Below are 22,531 nucleotides of genomic sequence, written 5' to 3'. Positions count from 1 at the left end.
ACTTATAAATCATACAAGTTCTATCATAAAATAATCAGTATTCTGTATGTATTTTGTAATTTTTTCTAGCACATTCTGCCGTTCGCCCGAAAAGCCGAAGGAAACGTTCCCTTACTTCACGCGACACTCAACCAACCTAACTTATATTATTTGAATAGAAAAAAGCAGAAAACGATTCAGGTGAGGCAAACATGCGAATGACGTTGCATTAACATTTTCCTTATGAATGCACGAAATATATTGTATTATAATAAAAATATTTGATGCATTCTATTTTACTTGTATGTTATTTTTGAAAGAAAACGTGTTTTTTTTTTTTAATTTTATATTTTGATGTTTAAGATTATCATCTTTAGTAGAAGTTATGGGACACAAATTATAAAGAAAGGTTCTATCTTTTCTGAGCTTTATAACTGTTGTTCGTAAAACACGTTTTATCACCATTACTATTATATAATAGAAAATACCAAAGGTAACGAGCTTATCTCGAATAAAATTATTTTAAGTTAACGATGAAATTTTAATTTCCAGATATCCCTATTCAATGCCTGGATCGGCCTGGGTGTGGGACCAGGCGAAGGTCACTGGAACGCTCCACTGTTGACCACTACACGAGGATCACCAGATCCCGTCACAGATATACCACCTGCGTTGGCGACTTTACGCATTGATTTGTCACCAGGTCACCGAAAATACTTGGTCTCTTATTGTATTGCAATAAGGATTAAAAAATAAAAATTTCCTAAGCTCTGAACACTGCATGACGCAAAATTTTATTCACATTAACCGACTTCAAATAAGGAGGAAGTTCTCAATTCAATTGTATTTTTTGAGTGTTACATCATAAATTTTTAATGGGTGGACCGATTTCGATGATCCTTTTTATAATCGAAAGGTGGTAAGCACCACCTGACCTCTTCATGTGGTCTCATTTAAATTTAACTGAGATCTGACGATTACTTTTTGAGCTATCCCTAGTAGTGCGTGTTTAATTGACCGTTTTACCAACTACCTCATCGTATTACTTATCAATGTAATTGAAGTTATTTTTAATTTGCGAGGAAACACTATTATTAATAATAGTAGTTTACTCACAATTGGTAACAAAGTGAGGACATAAAATTTATGATCTAAATTTAGTATTTATAAGTAATAAATTTTATTTTCCCGGTGCGTATATACTAAAGGTAAACTGGTACATAGGTACTGTGATGGTAATTTTAGGAAAGTTTATTTTTTTAGGCGGATTTCCATCGTTTACTAGTGCAAGTGGACGAGGTAATGTCCAATTAGACGTTGAGCGACCAGTCATGTTGGAAGTGAGTACGGACAGCTTACAGAGACTAAAAGGAATCGTTGCTTTAGTAAGTGTATTAATTGTATTACACATTTTTTATGATTATGTTTTAATGAATTTCATATAAAAATAATTTTAATTATCCTCTAGGTTGAGAAGAACGTTGTAATAACAAACGTGCCCGTCGAACAAATTGTTGAACCACCGGTTCCACTTTTGTACAAAATTCGGAAAAATATGGGTTCGTATCTATAATTTATTTTAATATCCATTATTACAATACATATATATACTTAACATGCTAGCTCCGAAACGGCTTGACCAATTTTTATGATTTTTATTAACCGACTTCAAAAAGGGAGGAGGTTACTCAATTTGACCGTGTAGATATATATATTTTATGTATGTTCGGGGATAACTCCGTCGTTTATGAACCGATTTTGATAATTCTTTTTTTGTTGGAAAGGAGATATGCAGAGAATCACAGATAAATCGAGGGAAACCCTCGAAAATCGTAGTGACGACTAGAACGTTTGTTGATTTTTTTCATCTACTTACGTTGCATTACTTGTCGATGTAATTGAAGTCGGCTTTTTTCGTTTGCGAGCAAACACAACTATTTTCTGTATATTTGGTAGGTCTTAGTTTAGGCCGTAGGCTACTTTTTATTACCCGACTGAAGAGGGAGGGTAATAATTATTTATTTCAAATATTTGATATCAATTTTTTTTTCAGTTGGCTATGAAGTCGAAAGCGTGATAGTACATACGGGTCAGATAGGCGTGCGAGGGTCGGAGGGAGCGGTGGGCTGCGACGGCGTGCGATTGCAATTAGCAATAGGAGAGCGACCGCAGCGGCTGACCTGTCGCGTTTTACTCACCGCTGCGATCGTGACCTCGGGCCCGGACAGCGATAGGCGACATGTCGTTTTACAACCTCTGATGGCTGGGTGAGGATATTATATTCATTCTTACACATTTTTCATTCGAACAGTAAACGACGGCCATATTGCTACTTGGTATTCACTTATGTCATTGTGACGTCACAAGCACTAGAGTTAGCGCAGTTTTAAGTGCCCTGCTTTCGGTTTCGCGTAAAATAAAATTTCAATATACTTTAGGACATTTCCCTATAACAAGTTATAATTGTTACATTGTGGTATGTAAATATATTTATGGATTTATTTCATAGTGTGGCAATCGACGCTACTTGGGAGGCATGGAAGCGGGCAGAGGGAGGTCCATCGGCTTGTGAGCCTACTATTCGTATTGGGATAGATTTGGATCGTATCAGTTTGGACTTACGGCCGTCAGATCTAGCAACTGTAGCCCGGATATACGATAACGCAAACGAAATATTCGGTTTGATGGAGGTTTGTTATAATTATGAAAATTGACATTATTTTTTATGTTGTTTTACACAAAAAATTTCATTATATATTATTAGTAGCAATTGTATATATTATATAGTACGGACGCAGAGCACGAAGAATTTCGTTCGAATATTGCCATTGCGCTCACACAGGTGTAGTGAAAGCCGTATTCACAGATTGTCAACCTTTTTACTTTTATTTTTTGTGCTCCGCGTCCGTACTATAAGCAAATTCGTAGGCTGACAATTAACAGGAGACGTATTTCTGAATTTTTCTAAATTTTAAGAAATTATAATATATTTTTATCCGATTCATAATGTAATAATTTTTGAACGTATAATATCTTGCATATTATGAAACAATACAAAAAAAAACACAATTCCTAATACCTTGGTTTTTGAATTTTTCACATGAATTTTGAGGTTATGTGAAAAAAAATGTAAATACAAAAGTTGTAGATCTTTTTATTACCTACAACTTTGCCATTTAACATTTTTACATAGGATTTGTAGTTTAGCCGGAAATCGAGATAAACCGTTTTTACCCTGAAACCCCTCCCTACCCACCACTTAACGACCTCGGTACGCCCGTAATTTATTTTTTCTTTTATTTTCGTTGTATTCTCTTCCTTTTCTAATGGGTTTCATCCTCTACTAGTATAATTTTTTTCACCTTTTACCATTTTCAAAGGCTCAAAGCACTGGTCTAATAAGAAAAAGAACTAAGAGAATGTTCTTCATTACAGATACTACAGTATCACCTTCATGCCAAATATTTATATGTAATTAATAATTTTATTCGCACAAATCTTTTTATTTCACACAGAGTCAGGTCTCGTCTGAGTCAACCGTCAGCCAGGAGTCACTAAAGTCACGTTCGAGTGACATATGCCATATGCCAACCAACCAGTCGACATATGCCAACCAGCAATCAACAACCGAAAGTGATCATACGAATCACTTTTATAAAGACGATTTGAGGTAATTTTCATCCAATGACAACCTGCTGTGTATGACGTTTGTATCACTATTATAAAGTATATAATAAAATGACTACTACGAGTATATAATTATTTATTAAACATACATACATACATATAATCACGCCTCTTTCCCGTAGGGATAGGCAGAGACCACTTTTTTCCACTTGCTACGATCCTTACATACTTCTCTCGATTCGTCCACTTTCATTATTCCCTTCATACATGCTCTTCGATTTAGGGTACTCTTGATCTGGTCTTTTTTTTAAGACGTCCCTTATTTAGTCTCGGAACGTCCGCCTAGATCTAACCCTTCCAACCCTTCAATCCACACTCGCCTTATACACTTTTTTGTCAAACGTTCTTCACTCATTCTCTCGACATGACCAAACCATCTGAGCATACCTTTCTCAATTTTTGTCTACATCTTCTTTCAGACTACATATTAAATATATTGGTTAATAACTGTTGGTCGTCTTAAATGGCTTTCCGTCACCAGACTATTGTAGCTCTGTTCCAGTAGTCCTTTGGATTTTCGTACTAATGCAGTAATTTAATACAAACAATTATTTGTTAAATACTTTCTGTGCTAGCTTGTCTATAGTACTGTTGTCTTGCCTAGTTTATACCTATCAAGTGCCCCCAAGTGCTGAAGCCGACATACGGTCTAGGAATGCCTACCCGGGCATCCTGGATATCACCCGTAAATGGGTTACCCTGCGATATCAAAAAAAAAAAAACTTATCACAGGCATAGACTATTATAGACAACAGACACAGTTGGCTAGAATTTCTTCTTATTTATTTACCATAATATAATATTGAAGTAGTGAGTATCTGAGAGTAGCATTAAAAGTATAATTTTGTCCTTTTTGTATATAGAAGTGGCGCTTTCAAGATAGTGGTAGGTTGTCAATTACCGATGGCCTATCAAGTCACGTTGCATGGAAGTACAGTGTCGTGGCGATACCCACATCCGAGGGCTATCACACGTATTATTGCTTACCCTATGCCTAATTTGGAAGTGAGTACTAGCAACTATTAATAAGTAAAAATTATGATTGTTTATAATTTAATTTTTCGGTTGTTTGCTTTAGAAATATGTTTTGACTTTTGTTTATCTTTTGTGTACGTTATTATCTTTTACTGCGTGTATTTTAGCTTTACTAATTGATTTGCTCATAATTTAATAAAATATTCTGAGTATATTTCACACATTGGTAGAAAAAATTTTTAAATGTATAAAAAACAAAATAATTGATCACAGATAAAAAGTAAGTAAATTTCAATCCTACTTGTCATACTTAAACTTATTTTCGTTTTATTATGATTAATTGTTTTTTAAATAAAAAACCTTAATTTTATTGGTTCCATGTATTTCAGGACGACCAAGTAGAATGCGTCCTAGAGTTGTACTGCTCGATGTTAGCTCGTTGGGAGCCTCACACGTACTTCAAACTGCCCGTGTCAGAACCGAGAGAAATGGTACTGAGCTCGTCGCCTACTGGTATGTATAATATTTTTTGATTAGCCCGTTGGCGCAGTTTGTAGTGACCCTGCTTTCTGCTCCGAGGGTTGTGGGTTCGACTCCCACCCCGAGTCTGGGTGTAATATTAAAAATTATTTATATGTTATGTATTATTTAAAGTAAGTTTATCGAAAAAAAAAAAATGTATAGCTACACCAGTCGGCTGTTACCTATAACATTAAGTTGCGTACTTTAGGAATAGACGACCGTGTGTGTATTGTGTAGATATTTATTTATTTATTTACATTATTATTTTTTTCGATTACGGTGACAAAGAAACATAAGGCCCACATGATAGTTAGCGATCACTGTAGCCTGGAGGCGTCTGCAGCACCAGAAGTATCGCAAGCGCGTTATCGACTCCGTCTCCATTTTCCCCCAGGAGCTCTGGTGATCTTACTCACCACAGGAACACAACACTGTTTAAGAGCAGTAATATTTAGCTATGCTATTCTGTATGGTTGAAGGTACTCAACAATATTAAAATAAATTTAATTAACATACGTGTACCAATTAAATCTTCACATAAAAAAGGCAAAAAAGGCAATATGGTAGTGGCTAAAAAGCGATTCATTGATATGGTAGTCATATATTGAGTGGTAATTTATTTTATAACATAGAAAGCCACAACAAATTATGTTACATTTTTTTTTAATTAAGTTTCATATATTTTTACTATAAATCGCAATTATAGACTAACTTATTTATGCCAATATTAATATAAGTATTTCTTCTGTGCGTGTTTTTGTCACTGAACTCATCCTAAATGACTGAACCGATTTGGTTAAAATTTTTTAAGCGTATGTCTGTGGGTATGTTGATGGTTTGAAAACACAATTGGACCCGTTAAGTGGCGCTGCTATCGGTATATCAGCAATCAATGTGGTAGCTGTATTCCGGACAGGACCACGTCTCTCAGGTCCGCTAGTATGTATTAAAAAGAAAAAAAAATGTATTTATAAATTATACTTAAATAACCCTAAGATGCGGTGTTCGCGCTGATGTGGCGAGTACGAGTTTGTCACGAAACGGAAACTCAAACGCCGTTTGTATTCAACGCGAGAAAATTTATGCCTAGACAAGATCCCTTGGTAAGTAATATTGTTTTTATTATTATTTTTTTATGAGTAAAACTGTTTACTTTTAAATACAAAAAATACAGAAAATAATAACAATATTTACCTTTTAAAATCATTCGCTTCAGCCTGTAATGTCCCTCTACTGGGCATAGGCCTCTTTCCCCGTGTAGGAGAAGGATCAGAGCCCAATCCACCACGCTGCTCCAATGCGGGTTGGCGGATATATTCATGATATATGATAACAACTGGGACCGACGGCTTAACATGCTCTCCGAGGCACGGTGGGGAGACCCATAAGAACTGCACAAACACCCAGACCACGGCAAACACCTGTACGGCCAATACAAATGTTTGTCATGTGCGGGGATCAAACCCGCAACCACCAGCGTAACAGGTACAACAGGTTTATTATCATTAATTTATTAAAAAATTACGTAATACAAATATGAAACAAAATAGGAAAGATATTTGTAAATTTATATATTTAGTTAGTTTCATTCAAATAAAAAGAAAAAGAAAAACAGTTGATTGCCTTCTAAAATGTGCTGTATCGTTCATTTTTAGTTTTTATTATATTTACATCTAATTTAAAAACTTTTCCTGGTGTATTTTTAATATTATCTTTTAAATATGAAAAGATAAATTGTAACTTACTAAGTAAACGATATTACGAAAATTGATCTAAAGTAACTGTGAGACATTGCAAGAAACACTTGAGTTTATGCTTGTTAATTACACAAATCAAATATAACTATTATTAACACGTTGAATGCCAAGGGGAACACCAGTCGTGCCTCACTTGTTTAGCCTATGGGGCCAGTTTAAAAGTCCGTATTTACATAAAATTTATGATAAGTTTTTATTGCACTACCATTCTTAAAGATCTTACTTATTTTTCTTTACAACTATATGAGATAGTAAGTCATATTTTTTAAGTTGACTCTGGCTCGCGGTCATGTGTTGTCCCGCGCGGCACCAACGGAAAAACTGTGTCGACTACATGGTATCCCCCATGGCGCAAACAGAAAAACTAAAAAAAAAAAAATAATCAAGGCGGCGCTTAACGTGTTATTATTATATATATATTACTACGCCTATTTCATATCCAGTCGCCAGATCAAGCACCCGCTGGCTGCCACAAGAAATTAATCGTATCAGCGGAACAATTGTCTGGTATACTCCGAGTTGATTCATACTTCGCTCCGAGATTCCTTCCTAGAGCGAGGATAGCGTTGCGTATCGTCGCTGTAGACATACACACACATAACGACCTGCCTAGAATACCCAAGTAAGTTATTAATTTAAGTTATCTTTATATCTACACATACAGATGAATAATGCGAGTGGTTTTAATTAAACTACATAGTTAACACATACATAACATACCTAGTACCATACCATGTGCCATTTCTGGGGACTTCACAATGCACACGCTCGTTGCGTTCTTAACTATATGAATATCTCTACTAATATTATAAATGTGAATGTAAGTTTGTATGTTACGCTTTCACGCGAAAACTACTTAACCGATCATCATGAAACTTTGTACACATATTCTTAGAGGTATTAGAAGTAACATAGGATACATTTTATGAGTGAAAACTACTCAACCGATCATCATGAAACTGTTCACATAGTCTTGGAGGTATTAGAAGTATAATTTAGGAAAAAAAAGTATTTTTTACGAAAAACAAAAAAATATTTTGTCAAAAAATCTCAAAATCTAGCTACTTCAGTGCCATCTAGCAGTCCAGTAATGAAGTTCCAACCCTGAGTACTGTAATTACCGTTGCACTGTATTATCGACGGTCACGTCAATATCCCATCCAATTGACTGTAGTTTCAGCTGTTTGGGATTTTTCTATATTTATTGATATTTTTTTTCTGTCATTATATATATAATGACAGAAAAAAAATATCAATAAAAAAAATTCAATGCGAGCGAAGCCGCGGGTAAAAGCTAGTAGTGAATAATTGTACGCAATAACTTTAATAATGAATTAAAAAAAAAATGATTTTGATAATTTTTCAACAGACAGTCGTCGGTTCTCGAAGGTTACTACGTGTCGCGACCACTTATGCGCAGTCACCGTATGTTGACTCTAAGTGCGTGTGACACTTCCATACACTGCGTGTTTGCGGCCTCGTCTACACTACTTTTTGACACGTGTCTTTCGTAAGTGTAGTCATGCAAAATCGGCGAAAAATCGTCAGTAAATTTTGCAAACATGGATGGGGTTTGCTCAGTGTGATTACTTGATATGATATGACAAGGAAGATATTAATTTTTTCATTGCTTAAGGAAGTTTTTCCTACATTATGAATAGCATATTTATGTACAGTCGGCCAAGAAAGTGGTGTACCAGTTTTGATTTAGTTTCCTGGTCATCGAAAATTACAACAAGGTTCGTTATTAAAAGATATTTCTAAAAGCGACATATAATAATGACGTAAACCTAATTGATAACTATTCATACGTCATTATTGTATATGACATTTTAAACTCTATTAGGTATGAATAATATCGTTATCAATAATCAGATAAAGACGGCAACAGAAGTTGTCAGATCGATCTGCAAGCGAAACTAATCTTTATCGCCGATGAATCTGCAAGCGGCATTCAACCTTAAGGTGGTATTATACTCTACTTTCTTGGCTGACGGTACATAACTGATAATCTAATAAATAAATATAAGCTTAATCATCTTAGTATTTATTTACTAATGAAATTAAATATATTATTCAATATTTGTGTGACAAACAACACTATTTTCATTTTTAAAAACTAATAGGCTAGCGCTTGACCAGTCTTATCTTATTAATTCAAAATATTACCACACAGAAGAATGCTTGTATTTTCAAATTGTCGAATAATATTTCAATTAAAATAACATTATATACAAGATTAAACAAATTTTTCTTAATAAACAGGAGCGACATAATAGACTGCGGGACCGGTACAATGGAGCCGCTAATAGAGGAGTTTAGAATACAAGGCACAATTACTTTATGCAAGGAGCCGCGGCTTCGCTTGAGAATCGGCGATATACGCACTACACTACTAGTGGCTCGCATGTGTACTCTCAGAGCACTAATCGACGATTGGAGTGCCGTTTATAAAAAGGTACGCTTAAAAAAAAAAAACGTTATGTCTGATGGTTCGAACGCACGAATTTGGAACCACAAATGTCGTATATATATTCTATTTTTTTGGAATAGTCTTAAATAGTAAACAAATCAAGCCATAGACGAATATAAAATTCATTTTATGTTCAAATATTTAACGTTAGCATATTGCTACTTAATCTGTCATATAGCAAGGGAAAAAAATGGCAGTTTTTTTATTTTTATTTTCCATTTACTACACGTCAATGACACGTTAAGTTAACAGATAGTAAATCTGCTTAAAATTGTTTTTATAATAATAAATTCGTTTTCAGTGTATTCGAAAAACTCCAGAAAGCAAAGCGAACATAGACAGCGAAAGTGAAAAGGACGCTGCCACTGTTCTCTCTGGACGAGTTTCTTTATGGATACACAACGGATGCTCAAGCGCGTTGCGTGTAGGGCAGGAGGCGACTGATGAACTAATACCCTTGAGTGCGGGCCTTTCTCTAGCGTATAGGTAAGTTAAATGTGTAACTCGTTATAAAAAATACACGAAAACAAATAAAACCTCTGTTGAAATTTTGCGAATGAAATTAGCGATCTCTTCAAACTACCTTCAGATAAAAGAAATGAAGAAAATAAAACAAAAAAAAAAAAATAAGACAAAATCTAAGTCTTCAGTTTTTATTATATTTTGTTAATAATTAAATGAACTTCATATTGTTTTTTATATTTAACATTATCATTTTAAATAAGCAAAAAATTAAGGCAACAAATTAGATCATCAACTCATTAGATCAACATTTTTTTTTAAATATTTTAGTTATGTATTTTATTCATAGATGGCGCTCGCCGGGATCACCAAAAAAGTTAAGATTCTCATTAGTGACACCGGCAATGGACTGGCGGTGGTCAACTAGTACGTATAATCCTAATTTAACATATATTATAATATCTATAACCAATTAAAAAATAAATGTTACTATTTCAAATTTGTAGTAGCCCTGTTCTCTGTTCCGCGGGTTGCTGGTTAGTGCTGGTAGTATACGTGAATCAATTTGATACTTCTTGTTTGTATTATTTACTGAGAATACTTAATAAAAGAACCCGTATAACTTTACTTACCTTAAGTTACTAAGTTAGTTTCACACGACTTCAGAGTTTCACTTATTATATGTTAATAGGTGTTCGTTTCGCCGCCGGTACATATCGAGTGCGTCTCGAAAATACGGAGCAGTCACGATCCGGTAAAGGTGGATTGTTTCTATACATACGTGTTAAGGACAGCGGGTCAAGACGTGACATGTACCTGTCTGGGAGATTGATGCTCGCTAACACTCTACGACATAACCTGTTGTATAAGGTAATCTATAATCTATAATATATATAAAAGCGAAAGGTCACTCACTCATCACGAAATCTCCGAAACTATAACACCTACAAACTTGAAATTTGGCAGGTAGGCTCCTTATAAGACGTAGGCATCCGCTAAGAACGGATTTTACGAAACTCGACCCCTAAGGGGGTAAAACGGGGTTTGGAAGTTTGTATGAAAGTCCTATGTTTTTAAAGTAAGAGACTTGAAATTTAAAATGTAAGCTCTATAGATGGTGAAAAGGCGTCCAAATAATGTATCTTTAGAAATTAACTCCCTTTTGGGGTTAAAACGGGGGATGGTAGGCTGACTCACTCATCGCGAAATCTCCGAAACTATAATAGCTACAAACTTGAAATTTGGCAGGAAGGCTTCTTATAGAGCGTAAACATCCGCTAAGAACGGATTTTACAAAATTCGACCTTTAAAGGGGTTAAACGGGGGTTGAAAATTTGTGTGAAAGTCCCATGTTTTTGAAGTAAGAGACTTGAAATTTAAAATGTATGCCTTATAGATGATGAGAAGGTGTCCAAATAATGTGTCTTTAGAAATCAACTCCCTTTTGGGGTTAAAACGGGGGATGGTAGGTTTACTCACTCATCACGAAACCTCCGAAACTATAACACCTACAAACTTGAAATTTGGCAGATAGGCTCCTTTTAGGGCGTAAACATTCGCTAAGAATGGGTTTTACGAAATTCGACCCCTAAGGGGGTAAAAAGGGGGTTGGAAGTTTGTATGAAAGTCGTATGTTTTTGAAGTAAGAGACTTAAAATTTAAAATGTACGCTCTTTAGATAGTGAGAAGCTGTCCAAATAATGTATCTTTAGAAGTCAACTCCTTTTTGGGGTTAAAACGGGGAATGGTAGGTTGACTCCCTCATTACGCAATCTCTGAAACTATAACAGCTAAAAACTTGAAATTTGGCAAGTAGGTTCCTTATAGGGCGTAAACATCCGCTAAGAGCTGATTTTATGAAACTCGACCCTTAAAGGGATAAAACGGGGGTTGGAAGTTTGTATGAAAATCCTATGTTTTTGAAGTAAGAGACTTGAAATTTAAAATGTATGCTCTATAGATGGTAGAAAGGTGACCAAATAATGTATCTTTAGAAATCAACTCTCTTTTGGAGTTAAAACGGGGGATGGTAGGTTGACACACTCATCACGAAACCTCCGAAACTATAACAGCTACAAACTTGAAATTTGGCAGGTAGGTTCCTTATGGGGCGTAAACATCCGCTAAGAACTGATTTTACGAAAACCGACTCCTAAGGGGATCGGAAACGGGGGTCGGAAATTTGTATCAAAGTCTTATGTTTTTGAAGTAAGAGACTTGAAATTTAAAATATATGCTCTATAGATGGTGAGGAGGTGTCCAAATAATGTATCGTAATCTATATATATATAAAAGAGAAAGGTCACTGACTCACTTATCACGAGAACTCAAAAACCGCTGGATGGTCTATCCATCCAGGTTGGACAAAGATAAAGTTTGGCAGGGATGTAGATTATAGTTAGACGTCCGCTAAGAACGGATTTTACGATATTCCATCGCTAATGGGGGTTTAATTGGGGTTGATAGTTTGGAGGAAACATATACAGCTTGAAAATAAAACCAAAAATGTGTGTAGAGAGGTTTTATAAAAATAACTATTAAATTATACTAAATTGTGCCTTTTAAAAAGTTACTCAGTTTGATAAGCATTTCAAGTGACTGGAATAAAAAAATAAGTTGCGTTAAACATCTTAATAGTGATACATATCTTCATAACCACGAGGACGTAATCGCGGGCAACAGTTATTGTATTATAAACAAAGTCCCCAAAAGTGTATGTGATCGATTCGCTCAAAATTTACTGAACGGATTTTCATGCGATTTCACCATTGTAGAGGGCTCCATTGGCAAGAGGAAGGTTTACGGAACGGCTAAGCCGATTTTGATGAGAGTTTTACTGGAAGTTTGCCGGCAAAACTTTGTGACACACTAATTTTAACGCGGGCGAAGCCGCGGGCACCGCTAGTTATTTATATTTATATAAAATACCTCGGGTACATTAGCTAAGTCTGTTATGTGTCTGTACTTAATGTTATAATGTAGAAATTTTTAAATGGTTAATTGATTTTGTCGCCATGACTCGTGAGATTATTTGTTGGGTGTAGATTTTTTTTTTTTTGACGCGAGTTACGTGTGTTATAAGCATACAATTTCGAAATAAATGTTTTTATTTCATTTTATTACGAACGATATTTCTAATAACTTTTGGGTCGTTTAGAATGAAATGAAACTATTTTAACATCTAACTAATTTTATGAAAATGCCTAGCTTCGATTTTTCGTAAACGTCAAATCTAAAACTCTCGAAATATTGTGTTATTAAATAGGAAGAAGCCTTAAAGCAAAAAACCGCCTTCAATTTGAAGGTCACCACCAGATCACCATAGATATCGAAATTATCTTGTTTACAATCTATGCGACTTAATTTTAGATTGTAATATTTATTTAAAAATTACTTGTTTAAACAGGTTCGAGCTCGTTCAGATATGAACGCGTGGCAAACGATCAGCTCTGAAGAATTACACGCTGAAAGCGTCGGATTAAGCGTACTCTGTAGCTTGGAATGTGAAGTTGTATTGAAGTAAGATTTAAATTCAATTATATACTTATTTAACTTATAATAGTTAGTAATTAAGATCTGTTTTACATTGATACAGTATGTTTAAAATATATAAAGCCGTAACATTTCATCGTAACGATATTTTAATTTTATTTTTTCAAATATATCTAAAGTGTATTTACAACCAGTTTCCATAATATCTTTGTTTTTACTTGCTAAGTACAGAAATTGGTTTAGACATCCTCAATTATTAACAAATTGAGAGATAAAAGGTTATAAGATCATATTAGTTTAGATTATTCCTTAATAATAAATAATTACAGGGTTAAATTTCCTTCGCACGAGTCTGGTTGGTCAGGTGACATACCGCTGAAAGAGTGTAGAAAAGAAAACGTTCCTTGGCTTGTGAAAGGTAAAGTTTATCTTAATTATGATGATAATAATGACGAATGTAGCAGTATACAATTATTACTACTCGTATATCATTTAATAATAATACATTCAAAAAGTTACAATTAATATATATATATATATATATATATATATATATATATATATATATATATATATATATATATATATATATATATATATATATATATATATATATATATATGTCGGAGCTGGCACTGTCGTACGCAATTAGCAAGGAATTTATAAGCGGCAAATGCACGTCGTTCGATAGTCAACTGCCCTCACTCATTATATTACTGGGTTATTCTGACGTGTATAAAATGAACGGTGCAACCGCTGCTAAGGCAGTCTTGGCTCTGGCTTGGCAAGATACACTGGTTATATCCTGCTAGTAGCCTAACCTAGACTCATTCAATAATTAATTTGTGCAAACGAATTAATTGTTACATATTAGGGCGGACAACTCTAGCAGTGAAGGTGAGCGTTGATGCGCATCTCAAAGGGGGCCTCCTTAAACCTACACCTAGGTCGCAAGTCCTAGGCACTGCTCTGTGTTACTCCCTCTGCTACACGATGAACGAGAGAATTATACCTTCATTCCGACATATATATATATATATATATATATATATATATATATATATATATATATATTATTATACATTCGAACTTTGATCCCAGCTTAAAACATTTACCACTCAGAGCTATATTACTGCTTCTACCTCCGGCATTACTGCGATAGACACCTTGCGTTAAAACTTGCCTCAGCGAAAGCTTTAATATTATTATTTGACATTTTTAAATTGTAATGTGTTGTTTTAAATTTAATATAATGAAATTATTATTATTATTATTATTATTATTTATATTTGGTATTATTTATTATTATTATGATTTTATTTTATTAATTATTAGTTCTATTAGTTTTATCCATTGAAAGACGAATTGCTTGTATTCATTCATTTGTTACCTGAAATAAAGGATTTATTATTATTATTATTTTTGTTATATATGAATTTTTTAAAAGTTTATTTACGTTTTTCTATATTCATTCACATAAATGTATGTATATGTCACGTAGTTCCTAGTGAAGGCGAAGTCTCATACACATCGGTGTGGTGTCGCGTGATTAGAGCACGTAGCGACGGTCGCATCATAGCTACCATCTGGCCCTTCTACGTCCTACGATCACATCTGCCCTTAGACGTCGATGTAAGTACTCAGGAATAAGTATCTATAATATACACACGTGGTCGTCTGTTCCAAGGCTCCTTCACATGTTTGTGTTCTATGTAACACTTGACTGGATATCATCAAAGTAAAACTTCCTTACTCACGCTTGACTTGTAAAGTGTGATCGGGCGAGGCGACCGGAAGTTGAGAGGGAGATATAAGTTAGTGAAGTTAGAAAGAGAGAGAACGTTTCGTATATTACTGTAGGAGCTAAACAAGTTTTACTGGCTGTGTGGTCTAAAGCAGATTCGTTTTTTTTTTTTTTTTTAAGAATATGTATGCATACGTGTATGCATGTTATACCCAGACTTGGGGCGAAAATCGAACCCACAACCATGGCAGCAGAAAGTAGAGCTGCTTCATTATTCAGATAATTTGTTTTTGAGACAACAAATGTCTTTCTAATCGAGATGTTCAAGTCGAAATAGCAACGGACTGTCTGAAGTCTTTGAGTTCTGAAACAGCACGATTTCTGAAGGAATTTTAAAATATTGTACATCGTTGAAAATTAAATTGTATTTACTGTTTTTAACCGACTTCCAAATATGAGGAGGTTCTCAATTCCGTTCTATACTTTAACTTTTGACTGGGTAGATTGACTTCGATGATTTTTCTTCTAATCAAAGGGTCATGTCACATGTCATGTGGTCCTATTTAAAATTAATTGAGATTTGAAAAATACTTTTCGAGTTATATCTAATAATGCGTTTTTACTTTACTATTTTTTCGTCGACTTACTTTTTATTATGCCGCATAACTTTTCACCGAGTGTACCAGTTTTTGTTTTAATGGACGGCTGTTGCTCATCACGTGGTCCTATTTAATTTTGATCCATATCTGATGACTACTTTTTGAGATCCTTCTCCTACATGGGTAAAGAGGCCTATGTCCAGTAGTGGGATATTAGAGGCTGAAGCGAACCGAACTTTTGGAGTAATCTTTGATATGTTAGACGTTGGTATTTCTTGTCGACGTAATTTAAGTCGGTTTTTTCGTTTGCGAGCAAACACAATTATTACTTTTCAGCTCATAGCAAATATGTAAACATTATAATGCTGAGACAGATGAATATATAAGCTATTTTGTAGGTGCTAATAACATCAGAGATCGTAAGTCCAGCAGACGAAGCAAGTGACAAACCTCCGCCAATAGTCCAGACGGCAAGCGGCCGAGGAACCACCACTCAAATAATAGCTCCAGGGACTACGTCAGCGAGACATACATTGACATTCCAGTATAGGTAAGCTCTATTTACGTATGTAATAAAGCACGCACTTAACAATTACAAGCACTTAATATTATTTAAAAGGAGTTTAACTAACCACGTAAACGCCATATGGATTACCAAGGAAGGATACCTAAATAACGACATTTTTATTTTACTACCTTCCATATCATATTTGTTTATAAGAAGTACAGAAAAAATATTTAAAAATTTTAACTTCTAAGTTCAAAAAGATGCATATATAGTAGGTAAAAGATTTAACACTTTTGAAATATTAAATAATCGTATTGTTTAGAAACATCGAATGTCCAGTAACTCGAGAAGCAGTACCGCTGCACTACGGTATGACCGAAACTTCTGTCTTCGACAAACCGACGCCCGTCGCCAACATAGAAGACGCCGTAGATATGATACAACAATGGTACGTACATAATTAGATTACAACACTGCAGATATGCGATTTTAACGTTTTTCATGTTTTTAATAGAAATTATAATTATTTATTTTTTTGTCTCTCCTTTAAAATTATTTAAACGTGTTCATTGTATTGTAATATGAACCACAAATTAACTACCACAAAAGTGACACACACAACATTGACTATAATATTATTACAAATTATTATTTTATTTATATAAGGCAGAAATTTGTAACAGCTCAATCAACAGTTAACACTATAATATTTTATTTTTTAGGTTGAAAAAGTCTAGTCGTGACGCGAGGTCCAACTGGCCATATTCCATAGTTACTAGTCATTTGCCGGGAGAATGGCAGCCGGCACTTTTACAGCCACGATGTGACGTCACAGTGAGTATTAACCTTAGATAAAACTAGACGCCTATCGTCGTTTCTACCCATCTAACCTGCTGCTTGTCATCCTATTAACTCTATGTCGGTATGAAATACCTTTGAAATAGTACTTATGAAGTAAAACTTTTTTACGCGCGCTTGACTTGTGGAGTTAGCTGGTAAATTCGTGACGAGAGCGTTGCGAAAAGTGTGATCAGGTGAAGCGAACGGAGCAAGATAGAGAGACGTGCGAGAACACATTTTCTTTCTCTCTTTCTCTCATAGCCAGTTACGTGTCGTATATCTAAGACACATTGCAGGCCTATTGCTAAAGAGTTTTACTTTAGTCCTGTGGTCTAAAGCACACCAGTTTTTTTGCCTAAACCAGATAATGGGGGCTTAAAGATTACACAAGCACGCTATAGAATGAAATGAAAGTACAATAATTAATGTCTCATATTTTTAAACAATTAAATAAAAGTAAAGACATAATTTAAGATCAAAATATTAGTGTTTATTACATCTTTTATTACGTGTTATTAACATTTATATGTTTAGTTTCACATAAAAAATACGAACAAAATTCTTTATTTATACCATAATTTCGCTTTATTAATAACAAATACGTTTGCCTCAAATATATTTTAAACACGTTTATGTTATCATAAACAGTTTGAATAAATTATAATTATTGTGAAATAAATATATATTTTTAATAATTAATTGTAACGCGTAAATTCTGTGTGTACGCAATATATTTTTCACAGATACGCTATGAAGCTGTAAGAGCGGGTGGAGGTTGTTCTCTAGAACTACAGCTAAGTCCCGTGGCTTTACTCGCTAATGCCTCTCCAATAACTCTAACGTTACGTGCATATGACGCGGCGCCACTGTGCAGAATAGAGCCCGGTGTTGCCATATCGCCTCCCTCGATTGTGTTACAGGTAATTATTTATAAAAAAAATGTATATTAAACAGTTTTACTATATTTTTGGTTGAAATGTGTGTGGATAACCGCTCTGGTTTAATGGTGCATGTGCCGTGTCGGAGGCGCCTAACGTCGACGGTCGCGGGTTCGTTTCCCGCTGGGAGTGGATATTTGTATTTATACATATTTATTTCCGGTTTGGTTTTTAGTCCTTGTGGGTCTCCCCACCGTACCTCGGAGAGCACGTTAAGCCGTCGGTCCCGGTTGTTATCATGTACACCTGATAGCGTTCGTTACTCATGGTAGGGTATATATCCGCCATTGCCATATATTCCGCCGATGCGGGTGTATTAGAGCAGCGTGGTGGATTAAGTTCTGATCTTTCTTCTACATTGGGAAAGAGGCCTATGCCCAGCAGTGGGATATTACAGGCTGAGGCTCTGTGTGTAGATAACTGATATAAAAGAAGGTGTGTCAGGTGATGCCATTGGGTCGTATAAGGCAAAAATCGAGAATATTTTGTCATTTTGGAACAATAATAAGCTTTAATATATATATTTCTGGAATTACTGATTTTAATATAATACATGTCGTATGGCATTTACTCGTATATATTTAATTTAATATAAAAATACATACAAAATCAAAATTTCGAAATTCCAATAATCTTAAACAAAATTCATTATAAATTATTGTTATTTTGTAAACAATAGCCAAAATCATGCTTTATTAATAACAAAAACGCTAGCCTAATATACGAGTATGTCTTCAATAATTCACTTACTTAAAGTATCCAAGCTATTAGATTTTTGGATTGATTTTTTTTTTGTTTTCTAGAAACCATTCTTCATGTCAGTGGAGGTTGGTCGGGAAACATTTGTGAGTGGTCAGCTACAAGTGTGTAAAGAGGAACAAGGCCGATACGGTCAACCCCCACCCGGGTATATTGCTCTAGAAAAGGCTGCCAATTTCGCGGTACAATGCAATCAGAAGGTAAATATAGTTTCTTATATCTACAAGTTTTTATAATGCTCTTATTACGTTATTTACTAGTTTAGTTGAAAACGAATTATGTGTTCGAAATATCTTTGTATAAAAAATATGAAAATTAAGTAAAGCTATTCCAATCTTTCTCCTAAATGGAGGAAGAGGCCTATGCCCAGCTGTGGGATGTTACAGGCTGTATGCAAAAGCTATAAAAAGATTTTCATAATTTTAAGGTATAAAGAACGATATTTTCTCATTAAAAATATACAGTTAGTTACATGAGAAATTAATAACAATAATATCGGTAAAAAAAAAACATAACTTTTTTTGAAACATTTTGGGTTTATATTTTTTTTTACTTTTTCTTGATGTTATAGTTTTTTTTTGAAGTCTATGTTACTGGTCTTGTAATTTTTTTTCTATTTGTACTTATTTATTAATTATTGTTATTTCTATTTAACTGTTATTTTTTGTGTAAAAACTGCCTGCGATTTGTGTGATGCTCCGAATAAACGTGTTTCTTTCTTTCTTTCTAAAATACAAATTTTTATTGAGTAATTTATCCTTTTTTATCTAATCGGAGTGCTAAGTACGGTTGCTGTAACGTAAAATGTTTTACGCAGGTTGCCCTGTTGACAATGTACTACGAGATAAAAGAAGAGATCAACGTTCTGGGCGTCACTTCTACATATATGTTAATTAACAGGCTACGTACAGATATCTTGGTGAGTTTTTATATATAAATAAATATGCGTGTAACAATATTATTGTCGTAATATATGTATGTATATTTGTATCTATCTATATAAACTATCTATATAAATAAAAATTAATGTTGCTAATCGAATACTACTACTACTACTCGAGAATGGCTCGACCATTTCGGAAAATAAAATATATTTTTTTTTACTAGTCATCTAATATATATTTAATCACAATAATTCTTTTTACTATGTTTTGTTAGGTGTCAGCGATAGCAGCACCAAAGGAAAGGGACAATTCAACGTTGCGACCGAAAACATTCAAAATTGTCGAGCCAACTGTAGAGGGAAGGTAATACGAAGATAATTTTATATGTTCAAATGTTACCAAATACTAACAGCACTCGAGTTCTTCCATGCTCGCAATTAATTATATAGTATGAGATATATTTATAAGAGTATAAAAATTGGTGAAAACTTAAACTTTCGTTTTGTTTATTTGACCTACCAAACATTATGATACAGGCAAAAACATAACAAGAATTGATAAGAAAAGACATCCGAGGCATTCTTGCTAAATTCAGAATAGAAAAACAATAATGAGCTTTTGAGGTTTGGGGACTCGATAATTCTAGACAGAAGGAAAAGAAAAAAACAACTGCTGCTAATCGTCAAAGAATACTTATAACAAATGGACACAACGATAAATAATGAAAAAAACAACTTTTAATAACTTAACTTTTTAATTGACTTTATAAAAAGGAGGTGTTAGCTCATAAACGTTTCCGGGTTTATCGATTTCGATAATTCTTTTCATATTCGTATGCTGGTCATTTGGCTCCATTTATATTTCAGCTAGATCTGACGAGTAGTTTTGGGGCTATCTATAATAATTCGTATTTCATGTTGGTTTTACTTAAAAAACACAAATATTTACACTATACTACATTATAGATGTGTTCATATAGTTTACAAGGCACACCACTCTGCCGGTTCTGGATGAATGGTCGCTGGCGAGGCGGAGACGTGGATGAACTACGAGCGTTCCTTTGTATCGCTTTACCAACGACAGTGTATCAAGCGAATTCCTCAGTCCCGATACGACTGGGCATGGCTCCGGTTAGACGGGCTATAGCTTTGAAGAATGATGACGGACAATCGGTGAGTTTTACTATTTTAATAATAAATAAACGTCTCATACTCTACAGCCCCCGCTAGGATTAACTTCTCGGAGGTCCGATAACACAACAATACAAAAGCTCAAACGCCCAGACAACTGCAGACATCTGTATGGCTAATGTTAGCCACATGCAGGATGAATGGATAATTTTTAACCTACGTCAAAAAAAAAGGAGGAGGTTAGTCAATTCGACTGTATATATATATATTTTTTATTTTTTATACTCCGTTGTTTATGAACCAATTTTGATAATTCTTTTTTGTTGGAAAGGAGATATTCCTAGCTTGGTACCATGATAAGGTAACCAGGATCTGATGATGGAATCCCAGAGAAATCGAGGAAAACTCTCGAAAATCGGCATAACTTTTTACTGGGTGTACCGATTTTAATGATTTTTAATTTAATCGAAAGCTGATTTTTATCATGTGGTCACATTTAAATTTCATCGAGATCTGATTACAGCTTTTGGAGTAATCTTTGATAATGCGTATTTACTTGACTATTTTTTCATCTACCTACGTTGCATTACTTGTCGATATAATTGAAGTCGGTTTTTCTTCGTTTACCTGCAAACACAATTATTATTGTATGCTCTGTCAGCAAAAATTTTAATAAGTAAATAATATTAGAATGGGCCCCCGTTGGTCCTGTTGTGCCCGTTCTCAATTTACCAGTCGAAGTAAGTCTAGGTGTGTGGCTAAGTTATGTGACAGTGATGAGTCTATTTGTGAATAAACTATCGATATTATAAACTCTATATAATAAAAATAAACGTAAGCGTTTCATTTCCAATGGCCCTTATTAGAATGATATCCTATTTCGGCCCCCAGTAAGATCAAACACCCATGCCGGCCTAGTACAAAACTTTGTACAAGCCTTTTATTTTATAAAGGTCACTCCATATGTAATAAATAAAAAAATTGTTATATACCTTACTTTATTTTCAACTTTTAGTTTTCAACACAAGTAACGCCAAATCCTACGAATTTTGTTATTAAAATTTGAGTTAATATAATATTAATTACTTTCAACCAGATTCCAATAGTAGTAACGCAAGTTAAGCACGAAGCTCGATGGCTGATAACTATAGCAGAAGACCCATGCCCGCAATTTTTGGTACACAATCGTACTAAAACGACGCTGGCAGTCGCTCAACCAGTTAAGGATGACGAAAACACGACTCCCGTGAAGGTAATCTACTTGGCCATCTCACTTTCATCCACGTATACTCTATGAAATGCAAGATTTACTTACTTACTTCTTACTGGACATTTAAAAAAAATTATCATACATAAAACTTGTTTCCAATAAGGATTATTAGTCCTCTTTAAAAACAGGCTATACAACATTTCGTAATTAATTTGTATTTATCTTAATATTTTATCCCTCATCAATATATTATTAATTATGCCATATAAATAATAAAATATCTAACTGTGGTAGGGCAGGAAATATCCTGCTCAAAATCTGGAGCAGTCCGACTGGGGAAGTACCTCGATCTTACAGAAGATCACAGATAAATAATACTGGTTTCAAGCAGTGTTGTGTTCCTGTTGGTGAGTAAGGTGACCAGAGCTGCTAGGGGGAAAACTGGGGATAGGGTGCTTTTGGTGTCGCAGCCGTCTATAAGCTACAATAATCGCTTACCATCAGGTGAGCCGAACGCATTTTTGCCGACTGTGTTGTAGAAAAAAAAAATAAAGGATTTTAAAAAATGCTTG

General features: G+C 34.4%; 1 protein-coding gene across 1 annotated transcript in view; it reads left to right on the top strand.

The window, feature by feature from the left end:
• Positions 1-22,531, top strand: part of LOC123668488 (vacuolar protein sorting-associated protein 13B) — a 78,671-nt gene that overhangs the window by 37,446 nt on the left and 18,694 nt on the right. Inside the window, exons 41-68 of the mRNA XM_045602220.1 lie at positions 70-180; positions 532-682; positions 1,243-1,364; positions 1,448-1,538; positions 2,027-2,246; positions 2,489-2,669; positions 3,495-3,649; positions 4,530-4,671; positions 5,031-5,154; positions 6,160-6,266; positions 7,364-7,542; positions 8,290-8,430; positions 9,186-9,378; positions 9,695-9,879; positions 10,205-10,281; positions 10,547-10,725; positions 13,262-13,374; positions 13,677-13,765; positions 14,849-14,979; positions 16,089-16,240; positions 16,521-16,646; positions 16,921-17,032; positions 17,782-17,958; positions 18,780-18,935; positions 19,553-19,654; positions 19,894-19,971; positions 20,585-20,791; positions 21,846-22,001. Of these exons, the coding sequence (XP_045458176.1) occupies positions 70-180; positions 532-682; positions 1,243-1,364; positions 1,448-1,538; positions 2,027-2,246; positions 2,489-2,669; positions 3,495-3,649; positions 4,530-4,671; positions 5,031-5,154; positions 6,160-6,266; positions 7,364-7,542; positions 8,290-8,430; positions 9,186-9,378; positions 9,695-9,879; positions 10,205-10,281; positions 10,547-10,725; positions 13,262-13,374; positions 13,677-13,765; positions 14,849-14,979; positions 16,089-16,240; positions 16,521-16,646; positions 16,921-17,032; positions 17,782-17,958; positions 18,780-18,935; positions 19,553-19,654; positions 19,894-19,971; positions 20,585-20,791; positions 21,846-22,001 (3,957 nt within the window). The remainder of the gene's footprint in view (positions 1-69; positions 181-531; positions 683-1,242; positions 1,365-1,447; positions 1,539-2,026; positions 2,247-2,488; positions 2,670-3,494; positions 3,650-4,529; positions 4,672-5,030; positions 5,155-6,159; positions 6,267-7,363; positions 7,543-8,289; positions 8,431-9,185; positions 9,379-9,694; positions 9,880-10,204; positions 10,282-10,546; positions 10,726-13,261; positions 13,375-13,676; positions 13,766-14,848; positions 14,980-16,088; positions 16,241-16,520; positions 16,647-16,920; positions 17,033-17,781; positions 17,959-18,779; positions 18,936-19,552; positions 19,655-19,893; positions 19,972-20,584; positions 20,792-21,845; positions 22,002-22,531) is intronic.

This window comes from Melitaea cinxia, chromosome Z, assembly GCF_905220565.1.
Source record: "Melitaea cinxia chromosome Z, ilMelCinx1.1, whole genome shotgun sequence".
NCBI lineage: Eukaryota > Metazoa > Arthropoda > Insecta > Lepidoptera > Nymphalidae > Melitaea > Melitaea cinxia.
Note: the sequence above shows the minus strand (reverse complement) of the source record. Positions and strands in the feature narration are given on the sequence as shown.